At 27.7% G+C, this 20,940-nt stretch overlaps 1 protein-coding gene across 1 annotated transcript; it reads right to left on the bottom strand.

Moving 5' to 3' along the window:
* Positions 1-260: 260 nt before the first annotated feature.
* Positions 261-2,171, bottom strand: LOC135923374 (zinc finger protein 583-like). The gene is made up of 2 exons (XM_065458074.1): positions 1,981-2,171; positions 261-1,932 (listed from the first exon to the last, which is right to left on the bottom strand). The coding sequence occupies exon 2, from the start codon at positions 1,871-1,873 to the stop codon at positions 920-922; it is 954 nt and encodes a 317-aa protein (XP_065314146.1). The 5' UTR covers positions 1,874-1,932; positions 1,981-2,171; the 3' UTR covers positions 261-919.
* Between the last annotated feature and the right edge of the window lie 18,769 nt (positions 2,172-20,940).

Below are 20,940 nucleotides of genomic sequence, written 5' to 3'. Positions count from 1 at the left end.
TGCAAGTAATGCAGCATATATTAGACTTTAATATTATTTGTGCAAATCCAAATACGATTCGGTTTGATTCTAATTCATCATTATTGATATGTTTCTCTTTAGTTTTTAAGAGGATACAAACACCTAACCTATAAAAATCGCAATAAATATTGACGTGTTACATAATATTCTTGCTTTAAATATCATATGAGCTAATCAAACATCTGCCATTTTTTAACGCTTTATAAAATTTTTATTAATAAAAATCGGGGTCATTTTTTTTATTATTTAATAATGTCACTAAAAATTTAATATACATTTTTTTTAAAAAAAACTTTCACATAAATTCATATAACAGATTATAATGTTAATAGTGTAGCCAAAATATTAGAATATAGTTATTTTTAAATCATTATAAAAAATATAGCCAAATCACATATATTAATTAAGTATATAATAGTAAATGAGCTGAGATTTAAGCCCTCCAATTGGATATATAAAGTTACTTTTAACAAAAAATAAATATTAAATATATTACAGCGAAATTTTTTACAATTTTATAAAATATATAAATTATTTTGGTATATTGCACTTTTCGGCCCATTATTATTCCTCAGTATTCTTGTGGTCAAAAAAAAAATTTTTAAACGGAACGAGACATGACAACGATGCAAAAATCAATATAATAATTACAAAAATGTTTTTTTTAAATGACAATTTTATATGATAGCGATATTATAGTATAATATTATATAATATATTACAATTATTTCAATCTTTGGTATAATTCTAGCCATATTGGTAAAATAAATAGGTTTTTTAAAAATAAGTATTATATTACATTAATATTATAATTATCCAGCGATGGTTAAAATATAAGATACTTATTTTTAAATTGATTGCACCAAGTTCCTAGTAAAAAAAAAAATATTTAAAAAAATTACGGTTTCTTGTAACAAATCTCCTTGTGTTTGTGAAGGTATGATTTAAGCGCAAAACTTTTACTACACATATGACATTCGAACTGTTTGACCGAATAATGAGTTTGTAAATGGGCTCTGAGATTGGATCTATCTGCAAATGATTTCGAGCATTTCAAGCAAGGATAAGGCTTTTCTCCGGTGTGACTCCGCATATGACCTTTGAGCAGCCAAAGTCTACTGAAAGCTTTATTACACATAGTGCATTGGTGCCTTTTGTTCTCCTTGTCGTGTGTGAGTAAATGCATGGCAAGAGCCGGTTGATTGTTGTAATTTTTATCGCACAATGAACATCTCAGAAATAACGTACTACCAAGAGCTGGAGGATTATTTTGAAATTCATCGTGATGATATAACACCAACATTCGATGGATCTTTTTGTGACGGGATAAATTGGAAGAACTAGCGTAATTTTTACCGCAAATTTCACACTTAAAATTCATATATGATTCCCTTAACTTTTGGATAATGATAGCAGAAGATTGAGGAATATTAAAGTTTAAATGTTCAATTTTGTTTATCATCGTTTCTACCCAATACTGTATGTCGGTTTTTATTGAAAAACTTTTGGGCCTATATAGCATTTCAAGATATTTTGAGTCGCGCAATAAATCGATAAAAAATTTAGTTGTATAAGATTTGATGCCTCGAATATTTTTACGTCTTTTGTCGCAAAACAACATATTTATTTTCATATCTAATGCTACCATGTAATCGTCATTTTTTTTGTTTGATGGAAGCCTCTCATTACTCGCATCATCGTCTTTGAGGGATTTCGGAGTTTGCATTTCATTTAAAAAGTTGGTCTCCTTTTCCGATACTTCTATAGGGTCATCAAGAAGATTTTCCAAAGTTTTAGAGTGTCTTTTTTTGAAGTTAAGATTCCAACTATCAAATCCATCTTCTAGACACATGTCATCCAGTTTTTCTACGGATTCGTAAGCTTTGGAGTGCCTTTTCAATTTTCTAGGGACTTAAATTTTTTTTTAAATGGTTTTTGTCATAAAATTATATTATTTACCATTTTTTCTCTTGTCCTTCCTAACCGAATTTAATCCGAGCCTTGGCTCCACTTTTTCTTTGTAGAAAAATTAGGTTTTTGTTTTCTTCAGTTAATTTTATGGATATATATAAAATTTTTAAATTTTAACTTCCCTTATAGATAATCTTTTTATGAAATCGCCATTTTTAAAAAAAAATTTTTCATAATATTATCGATTAAATAAAAAAAATTTGTAAAATCACATTTTTAAGTCAAAAAAAGGAACAAATGGAAAAGGAGAATAATACGAATATCGATCCATATAAGAATTATTAAAAATGTTAGAGTGGGTGGATAGATTCTGTTAATTAATATTTTGAAGTTGAGTTTTAGTCATAAAATGATTTTGTCTTTAATTTTTTTTTACACAAATTTATAAAATCGAAAATCTTGATTTGATGTAAATATTCGCTAAATTAAAAAAAAATTAAAGTATATATTATAATATTTATATCCATTATTTTTATAATTAAATTTAAAGGGCTAGGAATTTTATATTATTAAAATTAATAATAATATTTTATAATCAGTATTAAAAATAAATAATTATAAAAAATAATGGTATTTGATCATCAAATATTAAAAATATTAAATGATGTCCAACATAATAAGTATGATGCCTTCGAAAAAAAATAATGAAATATTATTCGTAGCTTGATTATAGTATAAATTCTACTTAAGTTTTTTATCAATGATCGATTTGAAGTTTTAGAGATAAATTTATGATGTTGATATAACAAGATCAACATTTCTATAAATGTATAACTCAATTTATATCTAAATTTTGAGTTACACAAAGAAAAGTCATAATATCTATTTTAAATTTTATCATTTTAATTATATATAAAATTTAAGAATATATTGATTTTTTCACTATAAGATATTGGAACTATAAGGTACGGTGACCGTTGAAGAATAAAATTTTTTTTCTATATAGTATAGATAAAATAAATGATTTGATATATGCAATCTTTAGATGTTTTTTTTTCGATTTCAAAATCTAAAATATTTAACTTTTTATTAAAATCTTATAACTTTGAACTACGATGTTAATTTAGACTGCCACGCGACATAAGAAATTTTAGTTTAAAACTTATAAGTATCACTATAATACAATCAAATATAGGTTGATATTTATACCTTATCAATGATTAATTAATTTTAAGGGCATCTGTCAGTTTTTCAATAAACTTTATATAATATATTATATTATTATACACTATTCAATTGATACAAAATGTTACGAAATTTAAAACCTTTAATTATATTTATTTGTTTATACTATATAGATAGAGTGTCAATTATAATTAATTATTTTTATTGACTTGAAATCGAGGTCATCACATCCCATTGTTTAAGTTTCAATTTACAATATATATGGTCAGCCAAAATAAGATTGGGTGTTTATTATTATCTCAGTTTTACAAGATAGGCCAATACTTTTTTAAATTTTTTATTTCTCTCTTCATAAAATGAATTTCCATAAAGAGCAGAAACTATTATCAGCACCTAAAAAAATTAATTATATTTTGTTTAAAAAAACTTATTTATCAAAATACTAGTTATTATATGGATATAGTTGTTATCAGTTTAATTTAATTGGGAATAAAATTTTATATGTACTAAAAAAAATCTAAAAATACATAATGCGCAAAAATTATGACGCCAATTATCGCTATTAATACATAATTTATTTTTTGTTTATATTTTATTCGATAAATAGCGTCTCTAATTTTATTTTATTTTTCATCTAAAAATATATAGAAGCCTCAAATAACTTAGAATAGAAGCTATATAATATTGATGAATTATAAGTCAACCATATTAAAATTATATATGCACTATAATGTTAGGCAATAAATTATATCAAAATTTAGGAAAATATTTCTTAACACGTTATGTTGTGATGCCATATAATTTAATTTAGCTTAACCTGGACCATTTTTATAATTTAATTTAAGAAGATATTTTGAAAATTGAGACACTGTATTCGTAAGAAGTTGTATTTAAGAGTATATTATTTCCTTTCAGTTTAATCTGTCAAATCACATATTCATTTAACTTAAACTTAGGCGCAGTGGCGTATCCAGGATTTTCTTATAGGTGGCCTGGTATGGGCAAGGATATTGAACGGATTACCAGGAAATGCGTTCCTTGTAATGCCTGTGCTCCTATGCCCCGTAAAGAGGTAGGGCAATTTTGGCCTAAATCAAAGAAACCTTGGGAACGTATCCACATCGATTTCTTTGATCTGGATAAAAAAACATATTTTTTAGTGGTGGACTCGTATTCTAAATGGATAGAATATGCAGAAGTACATGGATATACCACAAAAATTGTTGTTAAAAAATTAAGAGAATTATATGCTCGGTTCGGTTTTCCGGACAAGATACTGTCTGACGGGGGTCCCGCCTTTGTCAGTGAAGATTTTAAACAGTTTTGTGTTGAGTCACAAAATTAAAATTTTTATATAAAATTAATTTACTTTAACTTATTTTTTAAAAAAAAAAATTTATGATTAAAAATATAGAAACACCTGGGCCGTAATTCCTTATAAATTACGGAGTAAAATTATGAAATTATTACACGCCGGTCATCAAGGTCGAGACAAGATGAAGTCTTAGGCCAAAATTGCCCTACCTCTTTACGGGGCATAGGAGCACAGGCATTACAAGGAACGCATTTCCTGGTAATCCGTTCAATATTCTTGCCCATACCAGGCCACCATACATATTCTCGAGCCCAAGACTTCATCTTGTCTCGACCTTGATGACCGGCGTGTAATAATTTCATAATTTTACTCCGTAATTTATAAGGAATTACGGCCCCCTCCATTACACCCAAAATGCTTTTCTCTTTGCTGGCTCTCAAGCCTTTACCCTGAATTCTTTTAAAAATTTCCTCCAGACGATGGTTATGCTGCTCAGGCGTTATCCCTGTAATTAGCACATCATCCATGTAATAAAATACACCCTCTAGTCCTTGGAAAACGGACGCCATGGTGCGCTGAAAAATAGGCGCTGACACACTCAATCCAAATGGTAATCTACAAAAAGCGAACAACCCTTTGGGAGTCGTGATCGTCAATAATTTACGAATCTCCTCCCTCAAAGGTAATTGTAAATAGGCTGACGAAAAATCAACCTTTGAAAAATATTTCGCTCCCTTCAACTGGGCCAAAATTTCCTCAATTCGGGGTAAAGGATATTTAACCTCTACTACCCATCGATTAACGGTTACTCTGAAATCAGCACATAGTCTCAATTTACCATTTGATTTCTTAACCGGTACCAACGGGGTTGCCCATACACTATATTCCACTGGAACAATGATACCATCTTTAACCCATTGATCCAATTCTTCGTCAATTTCCTTTTTCCATTCAAAAGGGACTCGACGACACGCTAGGAAAATAGGTGCAAATCCTTCCCTTAATTTTATATCTACTTGATAATCATTAAGACAACCTAATTTGTCTTCGAAAATTATTTCATACTTCTTCAATAAACGAGATATATTTTCACTCATTTTATGTAATTCAGGAATACCAATAGCAACCACTGGGGTTTTATCAATGCTAATGTTGTTTTCAACCATTAATTCCGTGGACTTTACATACCTATCAGAATTACGGGTTGAATCATTTTGTTTTATGGTTAAATCCTTCCCTTCTATTTCACGGATATTTTTTCGAGCGTTATAAGCAATATTTTGGTCTTTCTGGTTAATTATGGCCGAACCATTATGTAGGGCAAAAATATTCCAATAATTACTGAAAGGACCTAACTGAACAATCCAATCCCACCCCATGATGGTTTCCACATCTTTCTTTACTACCCATAAATCTAGGAAAAATGTGGTATCATGAAGAATTACACCCAATTTAGTTTTTCCCAAAACTATTATCTCAGACCCATCAAATTGTCTGACACACATAGATTCTTTCTCGAACTTACCTTTAGGCCAATACTTAAAATAATTTCTTCGAGACATTATAGAAATGCTAGCCCCTGTGTCGAACAACATGTCAATATCCCTCGAGTCAACTCTTACGATAACTCTTGGACAAGGACGAGGTTCGACTAATCTCTCAGTCATTAAAATATCATATGTTTTAATTGACTGATCAATATTAATCTCATTTGAAACATCAGTTTCATGAGAATTCTCATTTGAACATAAATTCAACTCGGAATTTAGTGGTTCCTTAACAATAGGGGGGGGGGGATTTTTTGCGGGCTTCGCCCCCATACCCCATTTACCTGGAATTCGGCCAGCTTTCCCCCGGCATTCGGCCGGGTCTTATATTTTAGCTATTCTATTAAATTATGAATAATTTAATAATAATTATATTTCTATTTTTAACTATTATTTACTAATTCGTGCTTATGGATATTACGAGTAAATTTTTTATTATTTCAAGTTGGATATATTATATTTAATAAAGTTTTTTTTAAATGTAAAGTTGAAATAAAGTTATAATGTCATTTTTTTATAAAATTTGCTTTAAAAACTAGCCTCAGCTTAAATTCTTATACAATATAAGTAGAATATAATTTTTTTATTTAAAATACTATAGGCAAACATGCAAGAATATAAAACAACTTCAAAATATTAGGAAATTGAGCCAAGGTTTCGTTACACCGATTGAGCGCATCAATAGCATGCTCAGGTAAAATAGCTAAACGTAGTAAATATTTATACCCAATTCGAATTCACTGATTAAATTTATTTCAGTATCAATCTCATAGGAATAAAATTTTGCTAAATATTTAATTTTACCAATAGTGGCATTAGAAAACGAAGAAGGATCTTTGGGTAATAAAACTTGAAGATTGCTAAAGACTTGTTTTTTTTATCTAACCGTACTTTTATTTGGGATAAAAAAGTATATAAGAATGGGATGAAAATGGATATTTTATAATATTCTTCAGTTGAGCCAATATTTATTTTATATCTCAATAATGGCCTAGGGGCTAGACGAGGTTTAATTAGTGTTATATCATAAAATTTAGTCTTTGATTCAACGTTTAGATAAATATTATGAAAATATGTATCTACATTCATTCTTATTGTATCTACCTGTTCATATATATTTTCCGCCAAATCAATAACCTGAATCAAATCTAAATTTGGTTTTTGTAAATTTCTACAAAGCAGTTAGCTAAAAATAATTTATTGATGCAACTAGCAGCAATGATAAACTCTGATTGAACAATTAAATTCAATAATGATATAACTTCTGACGACACATTACTTTTTTTCATGCTCAGCCTTATTTAACTTTTGTATTTCTATTTCTTCTGTTCTACAAAATGGAAGTAAAAATGAAAAATATTTAAAAAATTATGATAATAAAATTTTTTAAGAAATATTATTGTTAATTAAAAATACTAAGCACAAATTTATTAGGACTAATAACTTTTCTAATAGAATAAGTATATCTAATAATAAAATAAATTATCGTTTGATTTCAATCTCTTTGACTAAATATTTTTCCATTTTATTAATATTTTGGAATAATATGTTGGAAAATTGATATTCAAATATTTGTAAAATTTTGATTGGGGGGGGGGGGGGGGGGGGGGGGGGATTTTTATAAGCTTAAAATGATATTATGATATTTATGAAAACAACCAAATTTGCAATGGGGGGGGGGGGGATTTCCCCTTTCTCCTCCATTGATTACGCGCCTGCTTAGGCGATAGTTTGATAGGTGTTTTCTTGTATTATTTTTTTTAACTTTAAATCGCGCGTTTTTTAAGTTTAAATAAATGTATTCCAACATGTGTTTCTTCAAAAGTTCCTTATAAAATTGCTTCTGCATTTCCAGCAAAATCAGATTTTTTTTCAAATTTTGCACGCCTAACAAATTATTTAAATTGAAATAAAAAAATTCTTTTTTAATTCCAAAACTGTCCATAGTCTTTATAATGTTTAACCACTATCACCTCTAATGTATATGAAGGTTCGAGTCCTTGAACAATCATAATACACATATAAAATAAATTGTAGATGTCCCGTAAGAATCTTTGGCCCGATGAGCTTTTAAATTTAGGGCAGGAAGGGGGGATAGATTTTAAATATTATATAGTGCTGTAAAGTCTAGAGTTAGCGAGTAACGCATTTATTTTTTTGCGTAACGGTAACGCAAAACGTTACTTGTTACTTTAAATTTTTCTTAAAAAATATGGAAAAAACATATTTTATATTATAAAATTAATTTTATTTATTTTTTGAGTTTTATAAATAATTTAAGCCGAGTTTTTAATTCACATCACATCAACCACCAAATTCTTTTATTTAAAATTTTTGTTATTAAATTTTTAGTCAAGATTTTTTTATGTGCCCCAACTCAAATATTTTAATTGTGGAATAATCATGGGCACCCACAAAACTTGCAGCCATTTTGGAAAAAATGGGGAAGATATCTGATTAAACTGGTTGTAACAAGATGGAACTTTTTCTATAACTCCGTGAAATTAGTAGATATTAAGGAGAATGACAAATTTGTCGAGTGTGATATATCTAAATTACTGGGATTTTCAGAAATGACAAGTCATGCATAGATGAATATTGTATGGTATATAAAGGGCCGTAGCCAGGTATTTTTAGCTGGAAGGGGAAGGGCAACTGTTTACTTGGGGGGGGGGGGGGAGTCAATATTCTTTTAAAATAAAATAAATAGTTAGACATTCATAGAATTTTTTGCTATTTTTAAAAATTTGTAAATGACGATTTTTATTTTTAAATTTCAACATAAATGAATAAATAAATTATGTATTCATTTTTTCCATAAGCCATTATTACTAAATTTTGTTTATACCGATCTTTCATCGATTCTCTAGTGCTCGATAGAATTCTGTTTGTAGATAGCGTCTACATGATAGGATATTCATTAGATGCAAACCCTCCTCAAAATCATATACCAACCCCCCTAAAAATAATTTGGCGCCAATATTTCAACATTATTAATTACACATTTTTAACTACAATGCTACTTCCTTCATAAATTTTAAAAAAAATAACTTAAATTATTAATGCTCTACTGCTAACTAACAAAATATTGTGAAAATAAAAGAGTTATTTTTTAGAACATGAATCCAATTAAATACCCCACAACATTGCTAAAACCACAAGTTGCATATTATGGGTCAAAATTATAATAATATTGTTATCATTTCTAATTATTTTAAATTTAGCTAATGCATTGTATAATTTTTTTAGGCGTTTTAACGTATTAAATATGCAGGCCATTCTCTTTAAGACTATCTTTGACCAGAGGTGGACTAGTCATTTAGATATATCTAGTATTATTTATGAAAATATTGAGGCTATTGGAGAAGTATTATTTTACCTTATCTAATAGAACTCTTAACTCAGAGGTTTCCACTCATAATTTAATCGAAACCTCTGGTCTTTTATCTCAACGCGTTAATATAAATACATTATATTGGCCATTATAATTTATGAGTTATTAATATAACAATAGAATAAACTAAATAAGTATCTACAGTCAGTAGGTTAGGTGCTTAATATAATGGATACAAAAATTGTATTGATTCCACTGATTAAAAAATAAAAGAAGTGATAATTTTTTTGATTTTATAAGGATAAAGGCTTTGAAATTTGATCAAATTAATCTTGTCCCTCAAAAATTATCAAGGGTATGTAAAATGCCTATAAATCTTCAAGATTTTATTATTCGATACAAAATTGCAATTTGATTGTGAAAAGGACTCCAATTAGAGTTCTTTAAAAGCGAATTATTACGAAATTATTGATACTTTTTACTTTGTAGATCGTTTTAGATAGATGTACACTAGATGATAATAATCTTTTATCATATTTTGCCCCTCCCCCCGACCCTGGTATTAGATAAAATGGTCCCATTAGAATCATTTTTAAACTTAAATATAGAAACGGAACATCATTAAATGAAAATAGCAAAAGAATTAATAGCTGCTGAAGTTAAAGAAACATAAAATTTTTGAAATATCGTAAATATTATGTATAAAAAAAATATAATCTTGAAAGAATTGTATAAATACTACTCAACAGCCATCATCATATATCAACGACTTTTGAAAGGTCTCATTTTCTACACTCAACGTTTTCGTGAGCGGTAGGGGTAGGAACAATTTGCATCTAATATTTTTGAGGGGAATAGGGGGTAAGCAATAAGAGAGGTAGAGTAGGGGTTAAATAATCTATGGAGAGGGGGGGAGGGTATCAATTAAATTTTTAGATGAAATAGTGCAAAAAATATTGCTATATAATTTTATTATAGACCTATTATTATACAATGATATTGCTAAACATCAATCAAATCTAAATACTGCAAACAATCGTAGACATTATTTTCATAAAATAATTTCTGGATCACTTTTTGCTATCCTTGTAAATTTAGAGGTTCTATCAGTAAACATATTCATGCCAAACAATATACTATAATAATGCACTATATTAGACACTTTTTAACTAATATTTTTTTTGAAGTAGGGTTTGTATTATCCATTTCTGTCAGACATGACGCTTGCACCTTCATATGCTTGGCTTATTACATTCGATGGATTAATAATTCATTTTAAAATACAACTAGTAATGCTCAGCAGAAAGACATTGTAGATTAATAATTCCTATTAAATTTTCTTGGATTTCTCCACAAAAAATTTAACGAATAATTAAGCTAAGGTTTTTACAATATATACATATATTGTTTCATCAGCCTTAATACAAAAATAAGGCATCTCACCTTTGTTATATTTTTCAGAAATATATTTAGGCACCATATCTGCCATAATAGATAAGACTTCATTTTGAATTTGGGGTGTTGTATATTGTGCATTTTGGGGTAATTATTTCATAATTTTATTTATTTCAGGATTTTAACAGTGCTATAAATAGTCCGAAAGAATAAATTATGTTATCATCTTTTGCAGCATCGTAATTATTGTTGACCTGAAAAGATATCTCCTGTATGCTAAGAAATAGCATTAAATAAATATTGATTTAAGATAATAAGGATTATCGTTAATTTGTTGACTGGCCAAAATTATTGTTATCTCATTGTCTTTATATATATTAAGATTTTTATCATGCCATCTAAATTATAAGTAAAACGGGTGAATAATAATATATAATTGTCCAAATATAATTTAGCGTTTTTTTTTATCATAAAAATAGTGTTATTGAATTGAAATTAGCTTTCATGTTTTAGAAGTCCCTTCTTTGCAGCCATTTTTCCAATTAATGCTTGCCCAAATTCATCATTTGGGCGACGTAAATGGATATTTTATAATTAATTTTTTATTTAGATTTTTGTTAATGGTAAAATTTAATAAGTGATAATTATGTTCAAATTTAGGGAAAAAGGGGGGTGCGGGCGGGAATTTTTTTGGGGGGGGGGACTGACCACCCCTGGCTTCCCCCAGTAGTTATGGCCCAGGTTATATATCATTAGAAGGTTATGGAACCTGTTGCTACGGCTCTTTCAATTTTAGAGTATTTGGGATATCTCATTCCACAATAACTATTATAATATTAAAAATTAAAAAAATGACTTTAAATAATTTTATTTTTTAAGCCACTTATTAATGCAATCCTGCAAGGCAAAGATGGTATACAGTTGAAATATTGTTTACAATTTATATTTTGATAATATTTTATTTTAATAGATGCTAACACATATATAAAGATGAATATATATTATAATAATTCCCTCGCTATTTAAATCAAATTGACTCTGGTAAAATTAGATGCGAAGGAATGAAGTTTGAACTTATTTCCTGTTTGAGAAAAGATCTTGCAAAAAAAAGAAAACCTTGATTCCTCTAAAATATAACACATGTACAGATTATTTTTTGATAAAGATAAAAAAAATTGGAAGAGGATTTGAATGAAAATTATTCTTTAATTTTTAATAAATTCCCCCAATCAAAATTTTTATTTATTAAATATAATACAACCCTCCCCTCCTCTGCTCTAGTTGAACGTGTGTTTAGCACGGCAAAATCTTTCTTGAGCACTTAGCGCTCTTGTTTTATGATCAAAATTTTTAAAATAAATTGTTAAAAATATATAAAAAATTAATACAAAAATGAATTATTTTATTTTTTATATATTTATGGTAAAAAAAAATTTTGTATTTAAAATTTCATTTTTTAAGTAACGATTAACGCGTTACTTCTTTGAATAGGCTAATGCGTGTTCCCTTTTTATAAGGTAGCGAGTAACGGTAACGCGTTTCTTTTTTGAAGTAAAGTTTACAGCTATAGTTCTATAAAAAAAATACAACTCTAATATTTTAATAAAAATTTATATTTCGACGTGCCTATTTATATATTAGAGTTTAATTATAATTTTATCCTTTAAAGGTTGATTATTTTTACTAAAACTTGTTTAACGTGACCGTGAGGCTTATGCAAATTTTTTTAATAATAATGAATAAGGTTTACTTATAAAAAAATGCAGGTTTAAGAATATTTATAATTAAAATAGATAGATTTAGAATAACCCTACCATTAGGTTCATTTAACACGAAAGAACAAATTTATCACAATTTTTCCCCCATAATTTTCTACTAAAAAGTGGTAAAGATTATATAGTAATTCATTTGGGTGTGATATAAAATGATGGATATGTCGGGTGCTTATTTCATTCCCTTTCCCAATCCTTCTGATATTGAGCTCGGTCCGGCCAGTCCAAAAGCTTGGTCTGGTCTTAAAAATTAGGCAATAGGCCAGCCCGAGCATTAAAATGTGGATATATTTTTTTGAATTTCAAGTAATATTTTGATTTTGATTAATACAATATGAAAATAATTACGATTTGCTTGTGTTTCTTTGTATTTTAAAAGCTGTCTAACTAAAATACTAAAATAATGATACAGTAAATTTACAAAAAATATAACAAGCTATTTATCAGAGAACTGCAGACCTTATGCCCTGCCAGGGTATACAATCGGGCCATATTTTTTTAGAATATATCCGAACCGGACATAAAAAAAATTTTAAATACCTTAGCATTGTCGATAAATCGCTATTATTATTTATAAAGACTAAAAAATAAATAAAATACATTTAAAATTTGTTTATCATAGAACAATATATCACATTCATTAATCATATTTTCTATTTCCATTTTTTCGATCCTTATGAAATATTTATAGTAAAATATTTCAAATTAATTATTCAACTAATCATTTTAGGTATTCAATCAAATTAAAAGCAACAAAGATGGGAAAAAATTATTTTAGATAAGTGTCATTTTATCTCTCTTTTTCTTTATCCCAAATTCAAGCAATTATATATGTTGCCAGGGAAAGAGCGCAAAATGACTGATACATATATAAAAGACTATATTAAATTAATAGAGAAACAGGAAATAGAATTACTATCGACAAATTGAAATACTACAAATGGGGAGATAAGATCATTTGAAAAGTTATCATTATTATATGGATTTATTCGCTGAAAAACACTCCGTAAATGCTGAATAGGTATATTTCAAATTTTTTTTAATAACCAAATAGAAAAGTTTACACACCCTGACCGAAATAAATTTTTTTAAGAAGAAATTTGGGCGATAATTTTTTTTAAAAAATTTTAAAAGAAAGGACTGCCTGAAAACATAAAACCTTGGCCAAAAAAATTTATCACATCCGGGACGGGCCGTGCAAATAGTACATTTATAGGTCTCTGTTAATAAGATACAATTACAAGCACACAATAAAGATATCAAGTACAACTGATTTATAAAAAGTTCGTTATTTAAAGAAATAGATAGTTATACAGGAGTGATATAAGAGTTTTGATTAAATTTGGAAAAATTAGATGTCGATATTAATTATGTAATGGCGGGGCAAAAAATTTGACGGTCAGGGAAACTTATGAAAAAATCCTTAACGGGCCGAAACGGGAGGCCTGGTTTTACAGATCTCTACTTAGTAAAAATTATAAATTTAAAAAATATATAATAAATATTACATTATCTATAAATGTGTCATTGCCTCACTTCGTAAATTGAAATTGTTTAATGATACCATTTGATGTAACAAATGTCGTTTTAAAGTACATAATACTTTAAAAAGGCTTAAATAAATGTAAGTACAATAATTATAAAACATTTTGTATTGTTACTTTGATGATAATGACCTTTTTAAAAATAATAATATTACAGCTGAATGAATATAATACCAAAAGTTAGTGGTCAATATTGCATGAAACGATTATTTGCTACATTATAAATATTAATACCCATATTAGTTGGAAATTAATAGTTTAAATTTTTTTTTAACAAAATAGAATGTGATATTGATAAGTTCATTAACATTTAGAGATCTTTTGAATTGTAATGACTACAGGAAAACCTTGCGAATATAAGTATAGTTATAAAATATTATGCATTGTCAAAATAAATGTTATCTGTATTTTAGTAATTTTCTATGTAAATTTTTTTTTTTTTAAATTGTCAAGGTGAAAGGTTGTCATTATGATTATTTATATTAGTTGATTTTTAAAAAAATTCACAATTTATATTTTATTATGTATTTATGCAGATTTATTTGCTTTTGAAAAACTTTAAAGATAACTGTTCATTTTGTCACAATTGAGAGTTGTCATATTGAGAAGAGTTGGAACCTAAAAAAATAAAAATATAATTAAATACTAAAATATGCTACTAAATCTTTATTCAATAAATAACTATAATCAAATACAAAGTGAAAAACATAATCAAAATAAAAGAAAATTAAAATTAATATAAGAAAAATAAAAGTAAAAATTAAAATCTAAGTTAAACAAAAAAATAATAATTCTTTTTCGCATCATAGTTTCTCCATTACCTTTCTTTAATCAACATTTACATAGTCTCAATTTGCATCGAGATTTATTTCTTTTTTCTTGAGTAGATTTGAATATCTTTCGGCTTCGTAATTTTTTTTAAAAGTAATTTGCCTATCTTTCGTTTTTTTTAATCTAGTAAATTTGAATATTACCACAATTACAACACATTTGACATTTAAATACTTAACTAGTTATTTAACAAATACAAATAGACTTTTTATTCATATTTAAAAAATTATAATAACTATAACTAACTATTTATAAAAATATATAAAATTACTAATAAAAATAAATTAAGTATCGAAGGCTCTAAAAAGGGCATAATTTAATAATGAGTTTATTCCTAAAAAACAAGTATAATTATGTTTAAAAATTTCTAGTTGAAGTTTTTGTTTAAGAAATATGCATTCGCGATTTTCGTTTGGGGCATGTAGACTGGGAAAAATTGCCGTTAGTTCATATGACTATTGGCTGAAATATAAAATTATTGAATTTTGAATAATTATTAATTTTTTTATTTTCCCCGGTAGTTAAAGGGTTAGAATTAATTGATGAAGGAAAGGAAGCGACGCAGATTGCATCCCAAATAAGGGGTCTGCCGTTGGACCTGAGGGTACAGGTTAAACCATCAGGTCTTAGGCCATCTTATAATGAAATTTAGTTGGTTCGATTTGGGAATTTTTGGCTTATTAAATCCATTATGGATGATTTTGTTGATTGCTGGGTGCAGTTAAGGCAGTGTCGAGAGTTAGGATCTACGGGTAAGTTACATTGGTGGCATGTGTGTGGTTGTGTAAGTGAGCATCCAAGTCTAAATCCTATAGTAACTTTCAGTTGTTCGTTGGTTAAGAGATTATCTAAGATTTGACTTGGAAGTGCTTCGAGCCATTCATGCCCTCCATATTTATCGTTGGATTGTGATAATTGTATATTGTTAATATCAGCATGGTTAGACTGTTTTGTAGGTTCTTTATTAGGGGTTCAATAATAAATTTGTTGTATATTTCGGTTGGAAATATAAAACCGTCTAGGGTAAGTTGATTCAATCGTTCGATTGCTGTAGTTAAAAGATCGTCATTGGGAGTTATGAATAATGAGATCGCTGAATTGAGGGATAAGCGTAAGGTAAATAAAGATAGGGATAATAGTTCTAAAGGAATCAAGTGGATACCAACTAGTCTAGCTGGTAATTGGCCAAGGTGCCAATTAAAGTCCGATAATGAGAGGTTGAGGATTCTAAAGATTTTTAAGCGAATATCATGTTGATTGAAAAATTTTAAGGCGGTAAATGAGGAGGATGAGTGGAAAAGATGCGAGATTTTAGGTAGATATAAACATTTTTTAATAAATAAAAGTTAGTGTGATGGAATATAGTTAACAAACTTTTCAAGGTTTTGAATTTCAAAAAATGTTTTATCGATAAATTTTTCCGATATATTATTATTTAGTAATGCGGAGCCCAAAGTTGGATATTTTCTTTTTCAATAATAGTGTTAAAAAAATCAGAGGGTATCTCCGGATTGAGGAAATATATTTCTGTTTTGGTTTTGTTTAATTGTAAACCGATTTTAATGCATTCTGCTTCGAGATGCCTAAGGGCTTTGCTTATCTGATGTGTATTACCGCATAGTGTGCAATCATCTGGGTACCTTTACGTCAAAATCTTATTTAAGATCTTTTATCATGTTGTGGATAGCTAAGCAGAAGATAATAGAGCCGAGGGGGTGGCCTTGTTGTACTCCCTCTTCGGAAAAAATAATGTTACCATTAAAAATGAGAGGAGGCTATTGTTATTTATAGCAGATGTCTACGAAGCGAGAATATTGGGCGAAATTATCGTAAAAAGATTCCATCTATTTATTAGTGTTGTTTAATTCAAAAATAACTAATTAAACTCTTGCCCACAACGTAACTAGTTGTCATAGCATAGTTTTCTTATTTGAATATAACTAGTTATTGTTACTCAAATCTAATAGGTTACCTTATTCTAGTTTGCAATTCTTTCCCGATAATTATTCAAATCAAATTTTGCGATAGTAGGGAAGACCCGGATTATATGGCGGTGTTTTACAATTCGATAAAATTTTATTTCTATTATATTAAACGAATTGTATTATTGGAAAGTCTCATCATTAGACTACATAAAAAACCGAGGTTTGGCTATTGATATGTAAAAGTGTTGTTTTTAGCACTACATTTTTGATTTTTTTTTGTTATGATTAATATACATAATTAAAGCATTATGAATATTTTTTGAAAAATTAGTCTTCACTATAAAAGCCGCACACATAAAATAGATCATTTCTTGCACAAATATAATGTGCTCATTAAGGACATTAGTGCTCTAGATCATATCTAACGCTTTTTAATGTTAATCTAATAGCACATTACACAATTCTACATCTTTTTTATGAAATCTTTTTTGCATTTAAAAAAACAATCATATGGAGATGCAATAATAATCTATGACGATTTTTTCCTTCTATTTTGCCTATTAGGATATAAAGTCTTGATATAGGCCTAAGCATATGACAATATTTCCTTACCCTTTCCCCCATTGCAATTTTCTTTACACTCCCCCCCCCGCCCCCGCCCTCCAACTCTTAAATATTTGTTAGCTAAAAAATGGAAAAAATTAAATGGCGTAGCAAAAACTATACCTCATACCTTTTTCCCACCCCTATTTCCTTCTAGCTCCCTTCCACTCCTATTATATTACAATGACTATCTTGCATCATGCCCATTCCCCTTTGTAGAATTTTATGCTACCATAATTAGATAGTGAGTTGGCTATACGGTTATCAACTGTTCCGATATTTGAATCAGCGTTTTGGGTATCATTAGGAATAACATCATCCAAAATGGTTTGTTCATCTCTATAATGATCATAACAAATATAATCGGAAGGGTTTAGTGTGTGATTTAACAATTAGAAAACTCATTTAAAATATTTTGGGGGATCGTTGCCCTGGAAAATTATTGTTTTACAAGTTTGCCATTATACCTCTTGCCGTTTTGCACCAGGAGGGTAGTGAAATGGTTTAAATCGTTCTAAGAAATTTTTTAGGTAAACGTAAAACCTAAAACTAAGTTTAATCATTAGATATTTGAGGAGTATGACGTACAAATTTTATAACATTCGAACTAGTACTTTTGCTTCAAAGTTAAAAAAATAGTAAAAAATAAAAACTTGATAAAAATTCGATCTATTTTTTTTTAAATGATGAGCCCCCACTACTTAATGAATTTGTGGTAGATAGTATATAGAAATAGATTTTTTGACCAAATTCAAAACAATTAGCCCTAGAAATGAGTTACAGACGTTTACCTTTCTACCCTATCTAACGTTTAGCCCTGTCTTCCCTATACAAAACTTCATTATATTGTTAACTAAAATTTTAACAAAAAATTATCATAATTACTACAATTAGTAAAAAAAATATATAGTAGGTAGACCGGGGATCTTATGAGCCCGAGGTCCTTATGATCTTCTATAATACTCAATTCTATTGGTTAGTTTTTTAACCAAATATGTATAACTCCATTATGCATATGCGGCTCTAACATTTATAATATCGGATCCCATATAAAATTTTCATAACACATGATTCATACCCTTCAAAAGCAACTTTTTTAAATGTTGCAATTTATTAAAAATAAAAAATAATAAAGATTTTAATTATACAATAACTATCTTATATGAAATATTAAACTCTATTCTATATAAAATTATTCTTTATTTGAATAAAAAATATTTAAACTGCATAAAATTAAATTTTAAAGATATTGAAAGTATGAGGCTACTTTTCGAGGGTTCATATGAGCTTCTTGAGCGTTATTTTTAAAATTTATTTTAGCTTATTGAAATTAGAATATGGTAAGAAATCATATTAGAAAGATGAAACAACTAATAAATGATGAGATCAATAATAAATTTAATGAAAATCATTCCTTGCTAACCGGTACGGAGAAAACAAATTTAGATTACACAACAGTAAAAATATATAAATCAAGATTAATGAAACAACAAGATTTAAAATTTCCTGCATCCATTCAAAGTGAAAGAATCTACAATATACAATTATCTAATAAATGCATTAAAAATGTTTATGGGTTTTTGTCCCACTTAAATGCTCATTTTCGCATGTCCGTTGCAATTTTAATCCATTCTTTGTTTGTTTAAATTATCAATAAATTTAACTAATTTTTTATAATTATTTTCCATGATGGCTTTATCAATAAGTAATTGCAATATATATCATTTTTATATTTGAAAAATCAAAATGAAATGAGATACTAATTATTCAAAATTATTAAGTAGTTTTAATTTTATTGACGTTCGCCTTCCAGGGCTCGCACGCTCCCCGGTCTCCCCTATAAATGATAACATTAGCGTAATCACTTGAAAAATAAATTAACATCTTATTTAAGCTTATAAAATATATTATATAACGATAACCTATGAATGTAATATGGAATCCAAATCCTGCAAAACTTATTTATTTTTGAGGACCACTATTAGGTTGGTTTTTCTCCACAAATTTTATTGGAGATCTAAGGGTTCACTTATTGTAGGCCTTTTTTTATATTATATTTATTTTAAAAAATTTTTAGGGTTTTCAATTTTTTTAAATAAAAATGCTATTTTTCTAAAAATTTTGAATTATAGTCGTTATTTTAAAGTAATTAACCTATACATTTCTTTCAAATTCTTCCTTATAGTGATATGTTATATATATTTTTGGGGGGAGAGGAGGTTGAAAGGTGTGTAGGAGGGAAATTTTTATTAGCATAAAGTGATATTTATGAGAACAGGAAAATTTAATAATAATCTAAGAATTATTCATTTAAAAAAGAAAAATTGATTTAATTAAAAAATTTTTAAAAGCGCTGGCCGGTTAAATAGTATCGTACCCCATTACGAATCCAGATTAATTGATAAAGTCAGCGAACGACCTACTGGTTTTTTTAAATGCTAAACTTTTTTTCTTTTTAGAAGAATCATTTTTTTTTAAATAATGAATCATTATTATTTATTTATTTTACTTTAACTTCGCGAATTTTAACAATCGCAAATTAAAATTGACAATGACTTCGCTAGTTATCTATTCATGTTTTCGAACTTTACTTTTCGATTCATAAAAAAAAGTAGGGTCAATCATAATTGTGCATTTTAAATGTATAGTTATAGATATTCAATCATTTTCTTTTCTATTTTTTAAAAAATATTTTTTAAAAACTAAACCTTTATAAATATCTTCCATTTTTTCACCTTTAATTTTTTTTATCATGCTAAGTGATGAAACAGATATTAAGCAACATGTATTGAAGATTCGTAATTTAAATTACGTATTGGAAAAGCCTCATAATCAAAAGTAATTAGTAATATTTAACTATTTAATAAATTTAAAACATTATTTTTTATTCACCAGCTTAAGTAATGAAGAAGATAGTTCAAAAAATTGGCTAATACTCAAAAACATTAATCTTGAAATAAAGAGCGGGGAGGTTACGGTCTTACTAGGAACGCAAGGTAGCCATTAGTTAATATTATATTACTTGCCCTAATTTAAACTTTTCATATTCTGAAAAACTCTACTAATTTTAAAAAATAATGTCAGAATTAGAAATTGACTATACTAATTTTTTAAAAAAAATTTTTTATACTTAATTATATTCAAATTAGACAAGTTGCAGTCAATAAAATAAATCCATTATAATACCATATTTCTAGGTTCAGGCAAATCATGTTTGTTAAACAGTATTGCTATAACGCTTACCACAAGCCTAGTTTCTGGAATGCTTCTAGGAGATATCACACTTGATGGGGCCGAACTGAACGAAATAAATTTTTGTGATATAGGAACGATAATCAAGCGTGAAAATGACTCCTATCTAACGAATACGGGATATTATTCCAAAAATGTTGAGCTTTTATCTCAAGATTGCAATGGAACATTTATTACGCCCTTCAGCCATCTATCCGCCAGAGAGGTTTTGAATTACAATGGTAAACTCAAAATATCAAATTGTCAAGACGGTTACCATATAAATAGAAGGGTGAGCAATTATTATTGTCCATATATAATTAAGA

Source organism: Gordionus sp. m RMFG-2023, chromosome 2 (assembly GCF_954871325.1).
Source record: "Gordionus sp. m RMFG-2023 chromosome 2, tfGorSpeb1-WG-v2, whole genome shotgun sequence".
NCBI lineage: Eukaryota > Metazoa > Nematomorpha > Gordioida > Chordodea > Parachordodidae > Gordionus > Gordionus sp. m RMFG-2023.
The sequence above is the reverse complement of the archived record's forward strand: the minus strand, read 5'-3'. Positions and strand labels throughout refer to the sequence as shown.

Coding starts and splice junctions, on each gene's coding strand:
- LOC135923374 (XM_065458074.1), bottom strand. CDS start 1,873: ATGTGTCTAGAAGATGGATTTGATAGTTGGAATCTTAACTTCAAAAAA.